Genomic DNA, 18,246 nt, shown 5'->3' on the forward strand with positions numbered 1-18,246 from the left:
GGCAATGCCTTCAAGAAGGGGACGACACACAAGAAAGCCGCCATCGCCGGCCTTGGAAACGAGCCGAGAATAGGGTTTTCACCTGGATCCGCTTGAGGAACCTCCATCCAGCCTCGTGTGCATGGGACCACCACTGTTCTCCACCGCCGTGCAGCGAGCAAGCCGCACCGGCTAGATCAGATCTAACTGGATACTAGATCACACATGCAGCCGATTCGTCCACCGGTCCCTCCATGCCGCACCTGGAGGTCAGATCCGTCGTTGTAGAGCCATCTATCGCCGCTGCCCGAAGCAGGGTCGGCCGCCACGCCGCAAGGACCCGACCGGCCGCCATGATGGGGTGGCCAACTAGCTCAGATGCAATACCAGGTCGCCACCTTGAAGGTCGAGCCCCACCTCAAGCGCTTGTCGTCCAAGGCCGGCTTGGGCGAATAGGGTTTTCACACGGATCCGCTCGAGGAACCTCCATCTAGCCGCGTGTGCATGGGACCGCCACTGTTCTCCACCGCCGCGCAGCGACCAAGCCGCACCGGCTAGATCAGATCTGACCCATGCATGCAGCCAATCCGTCCACAGGGCCCTCCATGCCGCCGTCGGAGGTCAGATCCGTCGCCGTAGAGCCATCTGCCGCCGCTGCCCGAAGCAGGGCCGGCCGCCGCGGCGCAAGGACCTGACCAGCCGCCACGATGGGGCGGCCAACTAGCTCAGATGCAATACCAGGTCGCCACCTTGAAGGCAGAGCCCCACCTCAAGCGCTTGTCGTCCAAGGCCAGCTCGGCACGCAGGCCTGGGACCCCACACATCGCGAGGGATCAATCCCATCGTCGCCTCCCGTCGGGGGTACTTCGCCCGCTAGCCTCATCTCGGGGTTACGATGGATGGGGGGATGAGGTGGTGGTGGGTAGGGTTCGCCCGAGTCACCCTCTGTGCAACGCGGGCTAGTGCAAAAAAACTTATGGAGACAAAGTTATATACGGCCGAGCTCCCTAATAGTGAAGATCTTTTTTTTTGCGAAATTAGTGAAGATCTTATTGATAGGTAGGTGCGGCCAATTAGTGCCATTTGTAACAAATGGACTTCAAGTCAAGACATGAACATTTGGCTCTCGGGTGTATCTACACCTGATCTTTTTTTAAATTAGTAATTCGTAAGAAGGTAAAAAAATCTGTACCTTTTTGCAAATAAAGTAGATTTATTGTTGCACTCGTGTAAGCCTTTCGCGAAGAAATGGCTTTCATGTTGATGTAGACGTAAAGAAACAAATTTGTCACTATATACGAGAGTGTTGTTCATGCTATATTTGTCAGAATTTTGTCAGAGAATATTTGGTTACAGAATATTTTTGTACGACAGAAACGCTCAAGTTTGTTGGGAAAAAGATTTGGAATGTTTTGATTTTTTCTGATTTTGGAAAATAAAATCAGTTATCAGGTGTAATTACCACCATGTTCCAAAGGTATTTTCCCTTCAATTATGTGGTACTACAATTTCAAGGATGTCGAAGCAAGGTATGTTTACAAAATCGTGCCTCATTGATCAAATACAAATGTTTCATTCGAAAGGATTGACTATACACACTGCAAAATGCGAAAGAGCTTAGTTACTGCTCGCACAAACAACACGAATTAATCTTAGAGTAACACGGTGACGGCATGAGGACCCCAGCTATACCGTTGCAGCCTTTCGACAACGACCTCCAGCGCGGCGGGGTTTGTCCTCTCCGCCATCTCCACCGTCAGAGCCGGCGCCTCTCCCTCTCCAGCCACCTTCGCCTCGGCCGTGGGCCGGTCAACCACGTCGGCGCGGCACACGGGGCAGCACTGGCTCTTCTTCAACCACGAGTCCACGCACGGCGCGTGGAAGCTGTGCTCGCACCTCGGGAGCCGCCTGCACCGGTCGCCGGACTCGAACGCTTCCAGGCACACGGCGCAGTCCCCGCCGCCTCCGACGGCGGCTTTGAAGTCGTGGCACGGCAGCGTTTCGATCTCCGCGGACGACAGGCCCTTGCCTTTGCCTCCGCAGGCGTGGTCCACGGCACGCTCCAGGTCGGCGCCGGAGGCCTGGGCGGTGCCCCGCCGCAGAGCCCAGAAGATCACGAGGACGTGGACGATGAGCATCAGCGTCACGCCGGCCACCAGGGCGGCGACGGAGAGCGCAGTGGAAGCGGTGACCATCCTAGCTAGTTGCGGGTGACTGCTGAATATAGAGGCGCTAGCATAGCAGCTCGTGCGAGCTAGTATACGCTTTCATGCGTCTTTGGGAGTTTTCGACCATGCATGTATGGGCCTTGTTGCTTCCGTTCTTTGGCTTTGGATATGGAGATGGGGTATTATGCTGAAGTTTTAGGAGAAAACAAGGAGGAACAGACAATTTTATCACCAGATCATCACTTGGGATGTACTCTATGTAAGCAGCTAATTAAGCAAGGTACTGGATAAGAGGTGCCAGTTGCTGAATGGCTGATAGTTCCAAGGTAGAGAACGACTGTAACAGCTAAAATAATGGTTTTGTTATTCCTTAACTATATTGAGAATTTCTTAACAGAGGAAATTGCACAAATAAACAGCTTTAAAGGTTGAGCTAAGACAAAAAAACACAAATCAACCAGTTGATAACAAATCAGATGACCGGGCCCCGATAGTCATAGACACAAAGTAGTGGAGAAATTTTAAATGGCTGGGCTAAATTAGCTGAAATTTCTCAGATTGATCATTTAAGATGTTTTGAATTAATGTAAAAAAATAGATTTTTTTGAAAACTTTGAGTTTTGAAGATATTTGACAGAATCTTACAAAAACTGCCCAAAACTTAAAATGGATGGGCCGCGGAAAAAATACCATATTGATCATTTAAGATATTTTGAATTAATGTAATTTTAAGATTTTTTTTAAAACTTATTTTTAAAAGAAAATTTGTCCAAATTTGGACTACTTTGGCCAAAAATTGTCCAAACTTTGAAAAATTCAGAACATTTTTAGCCCATTTTGAGATTTTCTGATATTTTTAATATTTTAATTTTATAAGCTAGTTGAGGTCGGCTCGGCCAGCCGGCGCTCTCAAGCCAAGCAATCGCTAGTGTCAGTTGACATGGGACCCATATGTCACAATTCTCCTTAACTCACTAATAAGAACGGTTTTGTGTTTTTCTGTTACAGATTAGTCTTGAAGTTGTGGTTTTATGTTAAAATCTTCTAGAGTTGTGGTTTTATGGTACCTCAGCCCCAAAAGGTGTATTTGTGCAATTTACTCTTCTTAATATTAAGCTAATGAGCTTGCTTAGGATTAACCTAATTCTCGTTTGGAGATTCATGCGTAGGTTTTATGTTATATCTGGCTATAAATATTTTGTTTGTTTCTATTTGGACCTTTGGAAGGCCAAAACCCATATATAAAAAATGTCGAAACCTTACAAGGCAACCCCCATAGAAAAAGAAAAATCACAAGCAGGGCCTTCGAGAAGCAAATGCTATCTTCGTTCTACACACCATGCCATGAGCCTTGTGATGGAGCTAAATCCGGCAAATCTCTGGGTAGGGGATCCTAAGCTAGACAGTTGGACACGACACAAGTTTTTACCCAGGTTCAGTCTCACCAAGGAGATAACACCCTATGTCATGTTTGTGTGTTATTGCTTTGGATTAGAGTACAAAGCATAGATGATCTACCCTGAGATTGTTGTCTGCTCTCTACGAGCCTTGCCCATCGATTTATATAGATATCGAGGGGCCTAGGGTTCCATTGTCCTAGTCGGCTACGTATGAGGAAATCGAGTCTACGGCAAATCTAGCATCTTGGAGTAGACGGCGAGTCTTTAGGAGCCTTCCATTGATATATCCTGGGCCTCCCCTCCTGGTCCACTCTTGAACCACCCTTCCGTTGATACATCTTGGAGTAAACTTGCACAAATGTTTCCTACCACCAGTGGTAGTATCACCACTTGTGTTTGTATATTGTATCTAGTATCTGTCAAAACCGAGAGTATGTGCGTGTAGTATGTAGTATATAACCATGTTTAGGTAATATATATACTATTTTTTAGGTAGTATGTACCATATTTTGAGCATACTTCTTTTTTACGTACAAATATGTACGTATTTCACAAATATAACAAAAACTATGGCCTCATATGCATTTTTTCGTATAACTTATTTTAAAATATCTTACATATAATATATGAACATATTTAGAATGATAAAGTAGTATATATACTATCACATGATAGTATATGAGACATGTGGGGTAACTATCACCGGGTGTTAGGATGTATTTTCCCTATTTATTTATTTATTTATTTTATTATCTATTTTTATTTTTGTATGTAGCCACTAGATTAGCATATAGAAACCAGGTATATTTTTAGTAAGATTATAGAGAAACACTGCCAGCGAAGATGTAAACACATACTATGTCATTTTGAAGCGGAGCTAGTTATAGGCCAATTGTTTAGTTCATAGCCCTCACGCAATTGTATTTTGGTTTTGCTATTTCTCCGTAGGCTGAAATATTCATCATCCCCATTCACTTAAATGGTCTCCATAGCGTTCAAAAAAACAAATTTTTGCAGGAACTATAGCGTTCAATTTAAGGAACTTATAACTATAGTCTACGGTGAAAAATTTTCCCTAAAAAAAAGGTCTACGGTGAAAAATGGAATAAAGGTGGGGATTTAGCGGTTGAATGTTGATCCAAAGGCTTAGAAAAGTGACCACGATCTCAAGAAAATCTCAAATAATTTAATAATAGACAATCATCGCAAATCAAAACTTACAATACTTGTTGAGAGGATGGTGCTTAGTAACTGTCAGTCTCGCACTATGATATTTTGAAGCAACACGATATTTCCTGAAAAAACAACAGAATGCGACATTTGTGTATTGTTTTACACCAATTCATTACTTGTCCTGCCACCATTGGATATGTATGGAGCAGCTAGCTATGAAATTGACTGATGATCGAGGGTCAAAATTATATGTACCTTTCGTCAGCCGGATTGAATATGCACACTTTCAGCTAGTGCACGGAATCATGGTGGTCTGTTAAACCAGTATCAAGTTATAGCTCATCAGAGTTGCAGTCAGACAAAATAGATGAGACGCGAGGCAGCGACAAGAAAAGGCTAATTTTTTAATTATGTCTTCGTGTCGACAGTACCATGAGAGCGAAAACAAGTACCTGTCGGGGCTCACGCCGCTCATAACGTCAGGAAAGAAAAACAGCCATGCCACCCACTCCTCGTGCCAACCAATCCTCGAATCTACCATTGAACTGAACCTCGCATCCCATGGTAACGCAGCAGGCGATTTATCAAACATGAAATATCCTACGTAACAGTGGTCCTGTTTGGATACTCCAACTCAGTTAGAGATTAGAGTTAGATTTTAGCCTTGAACTAACTTTAACCAGAGGGGTGTTTGGATAGCAGGGTTAGATGGAGCGCGGATACGGCGAGGCGCCTTCACGGACGGTGCGAGAGGGAGGGAGGGAGAGGACGAGAAGTTTCGAGGAAGTGGGGAGGGATCTGCTGTTGGGAGAGCGAGAGAAAAAGTATTTTTTTAATGGTCCCGAGAAGAACTAACCCAAATAAGCACCTCTTAGGTGGGTTAGTCTAACCCAAACTAACCCTCCTGTTTGAATATTTTTGGGTTAGTTGAGTCCAAACTAACCCAAACTAACTCTAACACATGGATCCAAACAGGGCCAGTGACGAGATGGCTGGAATCTGCTCCCAACTATCTCCGGCACTAAGAGCAACTCCAATGGGCCGACCCAAACGGACGGCGCTTTTCTCCGTTTTTTATCCGTTTGGATCAGCCCGGCGGACACAAACGTCCGGCGTTGTGTTTGGGTCGGCGCGAGCGTCCAACGATGGTCCGACCCATTTTTTCGGCGCGCCAAAAGAAAGTTTAAAAGCATTTTAAAAATAAATACATGCATTTAATTAAACATAAAAGCCGGCCACGAAGGCCGGCGAAAGTCAACATTGCATTAATTAACATAAAAACACTAAAAACTAGACGACGCGTTGCCCTAGGCGTCCTCGGGGGCGGCGGCGTCTACGTTGGGGCCGGTGAGGTCGATCAGCGTTGGCGCAGGGCCGGCCCAGGGGAACGCCGTGTTCCAGAGGGCGGCGATGTCGGGCTGCGCCGCCGCTGCCTGGGCCTCGCACGCCTCCTCTTCGGCCTCGCGCTCGAGCATCTGCAGGCCCTCGCCCTCCCGGCGCTACTCGGCCAGCCGAATGCGGCGCCAGTGGTCGAGGTAGGCCGCCTCCTGCTTCTTCGTCGCCTCGAGCCAGATCAGCGGAGCGCTGACCCACTCGCGCACTACTCCGGTCCAGGAGTAGTGCTCGAGGTAGGCCGGCTCCTCCGGCTCGGCTTTGGGCGGGGACGGCGGGGTCACCGGCGGCACGACGCAGTCGCCCGCTGCGGAGAGTGTCGTGTGGTAGGTGCGACATATGCCAACGGGTGGCTTATCATTGTGGGAGCCAGTAAGACATCGCCGGTGCCTGGAAACGGGATAAGGCGAAGACATGCACGCCAGCGAATCTTACCCAGGTTCGGGGCTCTCCGTGGAGATAACACCCCTAATCCTACTCTGCGGGGTCTCCGCATGATCACTAGATCAATACACGTAGCCACAAGAGGCTCCTTGGGCTGTTTGGCTAGAGGAAGAAGAAGGGCAAGGCTAGCTCTCCTTTTCTCTCTATGTGGTGTCTAAAACTATCTGAGATCAACCCTTTGCACGGGTGCCCTGGGGGGTTTATATAGGCCTACCCCCAGGGGTACAATGGTAATCCGGCTGGACGCGGGTCCTAGCCGTCAGTGTCTGTATTCGCCGGCTTCTCCGCCGACCGCTGGGGCCCGCCGACTGGTGGGTCCCGCCGGCTGCCGGCCCCATGGCCGACAGGCCGGCCCCACCGCCTGGGGGTCTTGTCGGTGGCTGGTTACTGTAGCCTTGCCTCTGATGACGAGGGCTTTGTCGAGGTAAGCATGGCCACAGTGCCGCCGCCTTGCGGGCTCTCACTGTAGCCTTACCTCGTCTTGTCTCCTTAATGATGCACATACTTCGAGGATGGGGAATAGCCGGCTGTTGGGAGCCGGCTATTCCCCAGGCCGATTGGGGGAGGCTTGGCCGCCTTCGAGCATCTCTCTGGCTGAAGGGGCCCGCCGCCCGCGGGCCGTACTGGTGCCTGTCGTGGGTGGTGTCATGGTCAACATGGCAACAGTGCCGCGCCGGACGGGGGATGGCCGACCCGTACGGCGTACTGTGGCCACGCGTGCCCCGGGATTCGGGGGGTGGCAGGTTGTACTGTAGCCACGCCCCGTCTCATCACCGTTATGTGGGTGCATCCCTTGAGGGTGCAGCCTTGGCCGGCTTCTGGGAGTCGGCCTTCTTCATGGCCGGCTTCTGGGAGTCGGTCCTCTTGGGGCCGGCTTCCTGGAGTCGGCCACCTTGTAGTTCTCTTCGGGAAGGTTTTTGAGGCCGGGTCGCCTTCTGGTAGTCGGCCTAGGTGATAGCCGGCCAAGGGAAGGCGGCCCTGTGCTCTGGATGCTTGAAGGTTCGATTGGCCTGGTAATTTTTTGAAGAGCCGGGGGGAGTCGGTTGGGCTACCCGTGGCCATTTACTCCGACAGTAGTCCCCGAAGCTGGTTGGGCTTTGAGGCTGAGAGGGGGTCGAGAAGCTCGGTCAGCTTCTTATCTTGAAGAGCCAGCAGCTAGGAGCCGGCTTCGGTCGGGTGCGCCGTCTTGGCGAATTTTTTGAAGTCTGAAGGCGGGAGCCAGCCGGTGCGCTCGCCGGGCTGCGGGCCGGCCGCTCGCCGCCCGCGCGCCACGTGGCACCTTCCGGCTGAAAAAGGCCTGCCAGCCCACGCGCGTGACGGGACGCCGCCGCAGGCTGGGGCCCACCACTTCCACGCCTAGGGCCAGGCGCGGATTTTCTGTGGCCCAAAGCGGGCCGCTCGCCTTCCGACGGCAGTTTCTGCACGTCATTAGGGCGCTATAATCGCGGGACGTGGGGGAGTGGGCGCAGTTAATCCCACGTTCCCCCCCACGCCTCGCCTCCTCGGCTTCGCCGCACGAGGCTATAAGTAGGGGGAGGAGGGGGAGTGGCAGACGCTCGCACGCTCATCCTCGCTCCGCCATCTTCTTCCTTCTTCTCTCCATCGCAGCAACCTCTCACCGCCGCGCCGTCCCACCAATCTTCGCACCACCCCGCAACCTCGCCGCCGCGGGGCCGTGGTTTCTCCGCCGCCGCACCCTTTCTCATCAGCTTCTCGCCATCATGCAGCACGGCGGAGACTGGGACGGCTCCAACGTCCACGCGGACCACATCGACTTCCTCCGCAAGACGCGGCGGTTGCCTGGCAAGGACCAAGTGCAGGTCCGTCTCGCGCCGGAGAAGGAGATCACGCCGGCGCTGCAGGAAGGCGATCGGGTACTCTTCCGCTCACACTTCTTGCGCGGCCTCGGCCTGCCAGCTAGCGCCTTCTTCCGCTCCTTTCTTGAATTCTACCAGCTCCAGTCGCACCACCTCACTCCAAACACGGTGGTGTTGTTGTCTGCCTTTGTCACTCTGTGCGAGGGCTTTCTTGGCGTTCTTCCCACCCTCGAGCTCTGGGGGGAGTTCTTCCAATCCAAGCTCGGCACCCGGATGCAGGGCGTGCCGGCTCAGAGCGGCGCCTTCATCGCGATGCGGAGGTCGGCAGCCGACAACCCCTTCCCTGTCATCACGCTGATCCAGTCGGTGAAGCTCTGGCAGAAGTCGTACTTCTACGTGAAGAACGTCGCCCCGCAAGGCGACTACGTCAACTTGCCGGCTTACGTAGCCGGCCCGCCGGCTGGGAGGCGGCCCTAGTGGTCCTATCGGGCCAGGACGCTGACGCAGGCTGGAGCCGCCGCCGTTGCCCGACTCCGGGTAATGATCCAGTCGGAGGGCCTGACTGGGTCCGACCTGCTGGCCGCCTTCGTGGTGCGTCGGGTGCTCCTGCTTCAAAGTCGTCCTCATTTGATCTATCAAATGAGCGGCCAACTCGACCCGAGTCGGATGTGCACCAAGGAGATGCCTCATGACTAGGTAGCTCACATGGTGAATTATCTCGCTAACTGCAAGCTCTCCGAGGAGTGGCAGTTTGGCAAGGAGCCATACTCCCGTGCCAATCCTCCGCCTATGGTATGCTTTCTAAATCTTCTCTTCTTTAGTACTTTACTCACCAAGTTTTTCTTGGCCGACTCTGACCAGTTGGCTCGTTTTTGGCAGAACCCTCTCCTTCGACCGGCGGCCGGGTCAGCAGGGGCGGATCGCCAATTTTTCCCCGACCGGGCGGCGCACGACTTGGAGGACCCCGACTTGGGGGCGGCCGCCATGGACGACAACACCGAGGCGGGAGGCGGCGAAGCAGGCGGCTCCGGGCTTGGAGCCAGCTTCGACGACTGGCCGGATGACGACGAGGCGGAAATCGTCCCGCGCCGCCAGCCGGCGTCTGATCAAGGCGCGGGCTCATCTGTCGCGCCGGCTGCGCAATCGGCTGGAGGCAAGCCGGCCGCGAGGACGGACTTGGTGGTCCGATCGCCATCGCGCCAGCGCGCGGAGAAGGCAACTTCGGCTCCGGACCCGCAGAAGGCCGCTGGCTCCAGCTCGTCGGCCCAGGACGTGGAGACGGCCAGCGCCAGCTCGGGGTGGACGCCGGGTGGTGGGACGGCCGTGGTGAATGTGGCGGCGCAAGAAGTCCGGAACCGGCTTCAATCCCAGGCCGCCGTGCTGAGGCAGTACAATGACGAGTTCCTCGTGACACGGGCGGCCATTCGGGTGAGTCTTCCCGTTTTTTGCTTCTTGATTTTGTTTTCTTCCGTGGGGGCGCGTCAGCGCACCCACTGGGTGTAGTCCCCGAGTTCCGAGTCGGCTGCTGAGCAGGCGGCTTGGAACTTCTTGGTAGACTTTATTTTGCTATCTTGTTCCTACTCGCTTCTCTGTCCGACTTGCAGGACTACCCTAACCTCCGTGCGGCTGCCTTCAACTCCCAGGCTCGGGAGCTGTCCCAGAAGACCACTGATCTAACGGAGAGCCGGGGTAGGTGCTTCCTTTCTTTTATCTTCCGTGGGGGCGCGTCAGCGCACCCACTGGGTGTAGTCCCCGAGATTCGGGCCGACTACTGAGCAGTCGGGCCGGATCTTTCCTGACGACTTCTTTCTTATTGCTTTTTTCTTCTTTGCCATATCTGCAGCGGCCAACGCCAAACTGAGGGAGCAGCTGGGTGGGACCCAGGCCGCCTTTCGCGTTAAGGAAGCCGAGTTCGACGCCTTGGCTCGGGAGCGTGACCGCCTGGTCAAGAAGCTGGCCGACCAGGAGGAGAGCCACAAGGCGGCCCTGAAGGCGGTGCAGGACAGCGAGGCCACCCTCCAAGCCGAGTACGAGACTGAGGAGGCGAGCTAGGCTGAAGCGAGGCAGTCATTGATCAACGGCTACGGCCAGATCGAAGACTTGGTTGACGGTGGGCCGCCTTCTTCTTCGTTCCTTGCTTGCCGCTTGCCATTTGGTTCATTCTCTAACTTTGTATTTTTCTCTTCCTTCTCTTTCTTTCTTTCTTGTGCAGAGTACTTCCCTGGTTACTCTACTGCCGCCAACCAGGTCGTCAAGGCCCACCACGAGGCGCAAAGGCAGGCTGGCGCTGAGATCGCGCCGAACGCTCGCCGGTCGCTTGAGGAACAGCTCCTGGCGATTCAAGCCCGCCTCCAGCCGGCTTACCGCATGCTGCACCGGCTTCAACGTGTTGGGGCGCAAGTGCTGGCCGCCCTCTGGCCCGGCAAGGTGAATCCCCGCACTCCCAGTCGGACTGCCGACTGGCTGGAGGTAGCGGTCGGACGCTTCGAGGCCTGGAAGGCTTCTGCAGTTCGGTCAGGTGCCAGGCGGGCGCTGGAGTTCGTCAAAGCCTGGTATCCTGAGCTGAGCTTGGACCAGCTGGCCACCTGGCGGCAGGAGGCCGACACGGAGCTGGAGCCGGCTATCATCCAGCGTGCCTCGGTGATCGCCGACTACACCGACACCAGCACCTTTGCTCCTGAGGTGGATGATAACGGCGTTGCTCAGCCGGAGGAGTGGTTCGGGCTGAACCCAGCAGATGGCAAGGACTCGGCCGAGGAGATCGACTCCAGCGACGAGGGCGAGGAGGAGGAGGATGGTGAAGACGCCGTGCCAGATGGTGGAGCAGCCGGCCAGCCTCAGCTTGATCATGCCTCCAGCAACGAGGCGCGTGCGAGCGCACCGCCTTCAGCCGGCGATGATCAAGCCGAGACTCGCCAGCCGGCCACTCCTCCAGCCGGCGTTGCCGTCTCCACCAACCAGCCTGGCTCGCCTGTTGCGCCCTTAGCCTAATCTGCCGCCTTTACTTTCCTGCTTTATTACTCTTTGAACAATATTTTGTTAAATTTGCGCAGTTCCACCCACTGGGGGTGTATTCAAACTATGTTAAATGCCGACCTTTCGAAGGCCTTTTGTGTAAATATAATCATGCATGTGTTTGGCTTTCCATTGTTCTTGCTTTTCATCCTTTGGTTGTTTCCTTTGCCGCCCTCCCTTGGTCGCCGCCTTCCTAGCCGGACAGCTGCTCTGTAGTCTGTGGCTGGAGAAGTGCTTGGCCGGTTGGGAGGGAAAGTACTCTAGCTTTCTTGGATTATAGCAAAGTGAATGGGTAGCCGGCCAGCCGGCTGTTCTGACAGCCGGTAGGCGTGCTGGGAGGCCGGCTTGTGTTATATAGGTTCATTAGTCCTTAGCCGTTTTTCGTGTGGGCATCCTTTCCTGCCTTTGGCTCTTGCCAGTCGGTCAGTCGGTTCTTCGAGCTGCGACTTTCAACAAGAGAGGGCTCGGGTGCTGGCACACTACTTGTCTGACTGCAGGTAGAACTTTGATATACTCAAGGCGGCAAGTCCCCGGGCTGACTGGTCGAACCCGGTGCCGGACAGAAAATCAAATGTAACAATACATTCATAGGTATGACACTCGTCATACATAGATAAAAGAGGGTAGTCCCCGAGTATACCTCGGGGGGCCCGTTGTCTTGTACTTAATACAAAAAGGTAGCGAGGTACATACTGCTTTCAACTGTAAAATCTTCTGAGGAGATTGGCGTTCCATGGTCATTCCGACTCCTTGCCGGAATCATCTCTCTTGCGTGCCTTCGGCTTCTGTGCGTCGATCAGGTAGTAGGAGTCGTTGCCTAGGGCCTTGCTGATGACGAAGGGGCCTTCCCAAGGGGCCGAGAGCTTGTGTTGGCCGGCTGTTCGCTGGATCAGCCGGAGCACAAGATCGCCTTCTTGGAAGGATCTTGGCTTGACCTTCGGGTTGTGGTAACGGTGCAAACCCTGCTGGTAGATGGCGGACCGGCTGAGTGCTAACAGCCGGCCCTCTTCCAGCAGGTCGACGCCGTCTTCTCGCGCTTCCTGGGCCTCCGCCTCCGTGTACATGGTGACTCGAGGCAAGTCGAACTCGATGTCAGTTGGGATGACAGCCTCGGCACCATATACAAGAAAGAAAGGAGTGAAGCCAGTTGACTTGTTCGGGGTAGTACGCAGACTCCAGAGGACAGCCGGCAGCTCATCGAGCCAGCAGCCGGCCGAACGCTCCGGTGGCATGACCAGTCGGGGCTTGATGCTGGAGAGGATGAGGCCGTTTGCTCGCTCGACTTGGCCGTTTGACTGCGGGTGGACAACGGACGCTAAGTCCAGTCGGATGCCCTGTGTCGCGCAGAAACGTGCCAGTGCTCCCTTGGAAAAATTCGTGTCGTTGTCGGTGATGATGCTATGTGGTATGCCATACCGAGTGGTGATATCTGCGATGAATGTCACGGCAGTCGGCCCATTCAGCTTCTCTATTGGCTTCGTTCAATCCACTTGGTGAATTTGTCTACGGCGACAAGTAAATGTGTCATGCCGCCGCGTGTCGTCTTGAATGGGCCCACCATGTCCAGCCCCCAGACGGCAAAGGGCCATGTAAGGGGGATGGTCTTGAGTACAGAAGCCGGCAGGTGTTGCTTGGAGCTGAAGACTTGGCACCCTTTGCAACATTTGACTAATTCCTTGGCGTCCTCCAAAGCAGTTGGCCAGAAGAAACCATGGCGGAAAGCTTTGGCGACAAGTGACCTTGAGGCTGCGTGGTGGCCGCATTCGCCTTGGTGGATGTCCTTGAGGATTGCTATGCCCTTCTCTGGCTCGACGCAGCGCTGGAAGACTCCAGTGACGCTACGCTTAATGAGTTCTCTGTTGATTATTGTGTATGCTCCGGCTCGGTGTTGAATTTGTCTTGCGGAGATCTCATCAGTCGGCAGCTCTCTGTTTACTAGGATGTTGAGGATGGGTTGGGCCCATGATGGAGCTGCGACTTCTTCTATCACCAATACGGCCACTGCGACCAGGGGGGGTGGGTTGGGTGGTGAAGAGTTGGAGTCGGCCACCGCCTGTTGTGTCGTTGTAGTCCCCGGGCCGACTGTTGCAGTCCCCGGGCCGGGTTCTGAAGTCCCCGAGCCGGGTGCGACTACGGCATCCCTGGGCCGCCTTTCGAAGTCCCCGAGCCGCCTGCTGGGTTCCCCAAGCCGGATCCGACTGCATCAGGGGCAGGCGGTACGAAGATGGAGTGATTCTGGAGACGGCTTGACAGACGGTTTGAGGAGGCGTTGAAGAGAGACGTCGGCTAGTATAGCTTGTTGGCTAGAGCCGACCCGTGCCAGGGCATTTGCTTGCTCGTTGTCGGCCCGTGGCACGTGGAGGAACTCGCACCCTTCAAAGTATCCGCTGATTTGCTGGACGAGGAATCGGTAGCTCGCCATGTTTGCGTCCTTGGCGTCCCAGTCGCCGGATGATTGTTGGACTACCAGATCCAAGTCGCCATAGCACAGGATTCGGCGTATGCCGAGCTCTTTGGCTAGCCGGAGCCCGTGTATGAGCGCCTCGTACTCGGCCACATTGTTGGAGGCGGCAAAATGAATTTGCAATGTGTATCTGAGTTTGTCGCCCTTGGGAGAGGTGAGGACGATGCCGGCTCCCAAGCCGGTGCGCATCTTGGATCCATCATAGTGCATCCGCCAATGAGTGGAGTCGGGAGCCGGCGGTAGGTACTGGGTCTCGGCCCAGTCGAAAAGGAAGTCGGCCAATGCTTGGGACTTGATGGCGGTGCGGGGCTGGTAGAAGATTGTGTAGGGAGCCAGCGCAATGGCCCACTTAGCCACCCGGCCGGATGCATCCCGGCTGCCTATGATGTCGGCAAGTGGGGCAGTGCATACGACCGTGATGGGATGCTCTTGAAAGTACGGCTTCAGCTTCTGGGCAGCGAAGTATACTCCATAGCACATCTTCTGGTAGTGCGGGTAGTTTTGCTTCAAGGTGGACAATACTTCGCTCAAATAATATACCGGCCTCTGGACTAACTGAGCTCGGCCTTCTTCTGGGCGTTGGACCACAATCACTGTGCTGACCACTCGGCTAGTCGCGGCAATGTAAAGGAGCATGGGCTCTTTCTCAGTCGGCGCTGCCAGGACAGGCGGCGTGGTCAGCATCTTCTTCAACTCGTGGAAAGCTTGGTCTGCCTGGTCGTTCCACTCGAAGTGGGTGGACTTCTTCATGAGTCGGTACAGGGGGAGAGCCTTCTCTCCTAGCCGGCTGATGAAGCAGTTTAGGGAGGCCAGGCACCCGGTAAACTTCTGGACGTCTCGCAGCTTGGTAGGAATCTCCATTCTCTCAATGGCCTTGATCTTCACTGGGTTGCACTCAATGCCGCGTTCGGAGACCAAGAAGCCTAGAAGCTGGCCAGTTGGTACTCCGAACACGCATTTCTCAGGGTTGAGCTTGATCTGGAACCGGCGCAAGTTGGCAAATGTTTCTCTGAGGTCTTCCAGCAGGGTGCCGCACTTCTCCGTCTTCACCATGATATCGTCTACATAGACGTGGGCATTTCTGCCGAGTTGCTTGAGGAGGCATTTCTGCATGCAACGCTGAAAAGTGGCACCGGCATTTCTCAAGCCAAATGTCATAGTCAGGTAGCAGAAAGCTCCGAATGGTGTGATGAAGGCGGTCTTCAGGCGGTCGGCTGGATCCAACTTGATCTGGTGGTAGCCTGAGTAGGCATCCAAGAAACTCAACAGCTCGCATCCGGCTGTGGAGTCTATCACTTGATCAATTTGGGGTAAGGCAAATGGATCTTTGGGGCAGGCTTTGTTGAGGCTAGTGTAATCTATACACATGCGCCATTTGTTGTTCTTCTTCAACACTAGGACCAGGTTGGCAAGCCATTCTGGGAAAAACACCTCCATAATGAAGCCGGCTGCCAGGAGCCGGGTTATCTCTTCACCTACTATCCTTCTCTTCTCCTCCGACAGTCGGCGGAGAGGTTGCTTGACTGGCTTTGCGTCTGCTCGAACGTGTAGCTTGTGCTCGGCGAAATCCTTCGGAACACCTGGCATGTCCTTTGGGGACCATGCAAAGATGTCCCGATTCTCACGGAGGAAGTCGACGAGCTCGCCTTCCTATTTACTGTCTAGGTTTGCCCCGATGACAGCAAACCTCTCCGGGTTCTCCGGGTCCAGCGGTATCTTCTTGGTTTCCTTGGCTGGATGGAAGGAGCCATGAGCGTCATACTCCTTGGGATCGGGGGACAGGGCCGGCTGCTTGCCGGCCATGGCCACGACTCGGTCCAGCATCTTCTTCTCTTCAGCAGTCACGAGGGACTCGGCTAGCTGGCTGCTGGCTGCAGCACACTCGGAAGATTTCTTGTAGTCTCCGGCTATGGTGATGATCCCCTTCGAACTCGGCATCTTCATCTTGAGGTAGGCGTAGTGGGGCACAGCCATGAACTTGGCCAGGGCAGGTTGGCCAAGCAATGCGTGGTAAGGGCTCTCTAGATCCACCACTTCAAACCAGATCGCCTCTCGGCGGAAGTGATTCTTGTCTCCGAAGAGAACATCCATCTTGATCTTGCCGATTGGGGAACAGGACAGGCCGGGTACGATACCATGGAACACAGTCCGGCTTGGCATGAGTTGCTTCATCTTGAGGTTCAGCTTCTCCATGGTGTCACGGTACAATATGTTGATACTGCTCCGGCCGCCAATCAGCACACGGGAGAAACGGGCAGCTCGCCTTTCTATCGCGATGGTGGCGTCCAACACCAATGCATAGGAGCCAGGAGATGGCATCACCTCTGGATGATCAGCCTGGCTCCAGCTGATGGGCTTCTCAGACCAATGCATGAACTCTGGGTTGTTGGAGGCGACTGCGTTGACTTCTTGGTGCTGTCAGCGCCGACTGCGCTTATCCTCGATTTGGCTTGTGAAGACGACGTAGGCGGCGTGCTCATCAGGGAACTCATCTTGAATGGCTCCGACTGCGGGGCGAACAACCGGCTGTTGAGGGGCCGGAGGCGGCGGGCCAGCAGGTGGAGGCGGCACCAGCCCCTCGCCTTTGGAGATCCGTGTGAGCCAATGACACTTCCGTGTCGTGTGGTTGGATGGCTTCGCGCCGCTGTGAAACTTGCAGAGAGCATCAAGGGTTTGCTCGTAGGAGAAAGCCGGCTGCCAAGCCGGCCTGCCGCCCTTCTGCTTCTTGGGAGCGGGCCGCTCTTCTGCTTGTTCGTCTTCGACTGTGGCTACTTGCCAACTGGTGGAAGGCGGCATGGGGGCCTTGCGCTTGTTGTCGTTCTGGTAAGGGCGTCGGTTGGAGTCGCCAGCCGGCGTCTTGGGAGCCGGAGCAAGTACCTTCCCAGAGGCATCTACTTGAAGCTCGGTCTTCATCGAGGAGTCGGCAGTGGCGTACTTGTCTGCTATGATCAGCAGCTCATCGAGGGTAGTCGGCTCGTCGCAGAGGAGTCGGTGCTTGAGGAGGGTGCCCTCTCGGCACCCGGCGGTGAAGTACTCTATGGCTTGAACCTCGTGCACCCCCTCGCAGGAGTTGCGGAGCTCGGCCCAACGCGTGAGGTAGTCGCGAGTCGATTCGCTGGGCCCTTGGACGCACAAGGAGAGCTGACGGGGCTTGGGAGGCCGCTTGTACGTGCTGGTGAAGTTGCGGACGAAGACTTCTGTGAAGTCTAGCCAGCTGTTGATGCTGTAGGGCTTGAGGTTGTTCAGCCAAGTGCGTGCCGTGCCTTGAAGCATGAGCGGGACGTACTTCACGGCAACGTGCCTGTTGCCGTTCGCTATGCTGACTGCGGTGGAGTAGTCGATCAACCAGTCTTCCGGCTTCACGGAGCCGTTGTATTTTGGCGTGTCTCTTGGGAGCGAGAACCCTTTGGGGAAGGGCTCGTCGCGGATGCGGGGGCCAAAGCAAGGCGGGCCGACATCATCTTCTTCTTCTAGCGCCAGGGATCGCGCCAGGCGGTCGATCCGGTGGCGGGCATCATTCTCGCCGACTCCCTCGCGGTGGCCTAGTCGGCCGCCGAGACTCGGATGCGTGACAGGCGGTGGGGTAGGATATTTCTCCCCACGAGGTGGGGGAGGAGGCGGATCGCCTCGTCGTTCCACAGCTCGGGGGCGGCCTTCTACGTCGCGCTCGATGGTGAGCCGAGTCCGGCTGCGGCTAGCAGCCGGCTCCTTGTATTTTCTTGCGCGGGCGCCCTCTGCAGTCGGCGTCTGGGATGTCGCGCCGTGCTCTCGGCATGGGTGAGGACTTTCAGCGCGGGCGCTGGCTTCATGCTGCCCTGCGGCCGCGTCGATCAGCTGCTGGATGCGTTTAGTCATGTAGGGGAGCTCGTCAACCCCCAGCCCGTTCAGCTCGTCTGCGGCCGCCTAGGCGGCACGCAGGTTCTCGAGCGGCGTGGCGTAGACTGGGCGATCTGCTCCTAGCATCCTGGCTATGGCTGCGCCGCGCTTCTTGACGAAGCCGGCTCGGCTCGGCCCGCCAGGAGGCAGCGTACCAAAGGCGGCGCGGTCGACTTCGCGCTGGTGAGCCTCAGTGAGGCGTCTCATGGATGCTATCTTCTGGCCTTCCGCGACGAGCGCGAGGCGGCGTGCCTCCAGTGTCTTGGCGTCAGCGTCGGCCGGGATAGGGACAGACAAGTCGTGCAGCGCCGCTTGTAGGGCGTCGTGGGCGTTCTCGCCGGAGACGGCGCCGTGGCTGTTGACCAACACCTCAGTGACAGCGCTGCTGCCACTATCGGCTCGAGGGAGAGGGTCGTGGATGATCACCACGTTGGTGGGGAAGGCGTCAAGCGACGCCGTGTCGGAGTCGACCAGCATCGGGTCGGTGGAGCCGACCGACTCCAAGTCCACAGCAAGCT

The 18,246-nt window shown here is 55.2% G+C and overlaps 1 protein-coding gene across 1 annotated transcript; it reads right to left on the reverse strand.

Annotated features, from left to right (window-relative positions):
* Nucleotides 1-1,631: 1,631 nt before the first annotated feature.
* LOC123171015 (E3 ubiquitin-protein ligase ATL23-like) lies at nucleotides 1,632-2,249 on the reverse strand. The gene has a single exon (XM_044588692.1). It carries the CDS (start codon nucleotides 2,172-2,174, stop codon nucleotides 1,632-1,634), a length of 543 nt encoding a protein of 180 aa, XP_044444627.1. The 5' UTR covers nucleotides 2,175-2,249.
* Between the last annotated feature and the right edge of the window lie 15,997 nt (nucleotides 2,250-18,246).

This window comes from Triticum aestivum, chromosome 7D, assembly GCF_018294505.1.
Source record: "Triticum aestivum cultivar Chinese Spring chromosome 7D, IWGSC CS RefSeq v2.1, whole genome shotgun sequence".
Classification (NCBI taxonomy): domain Eukaryota; kingdom Viridiplantae; phylum Streptophyta; class Magnoliopsida; order Poales; family Poaceae; genus Triticum; species Triticum aestivum.

Coding starts and splice junctions, on each gene's coding strand:
- LOC123171015 (XM_044588692.1), bottom strand. CDS start 2,174: ATGGTCACCGCTTCCACTGCGCTCTCCGTCGCCGCCCTGGTGGCCGGC.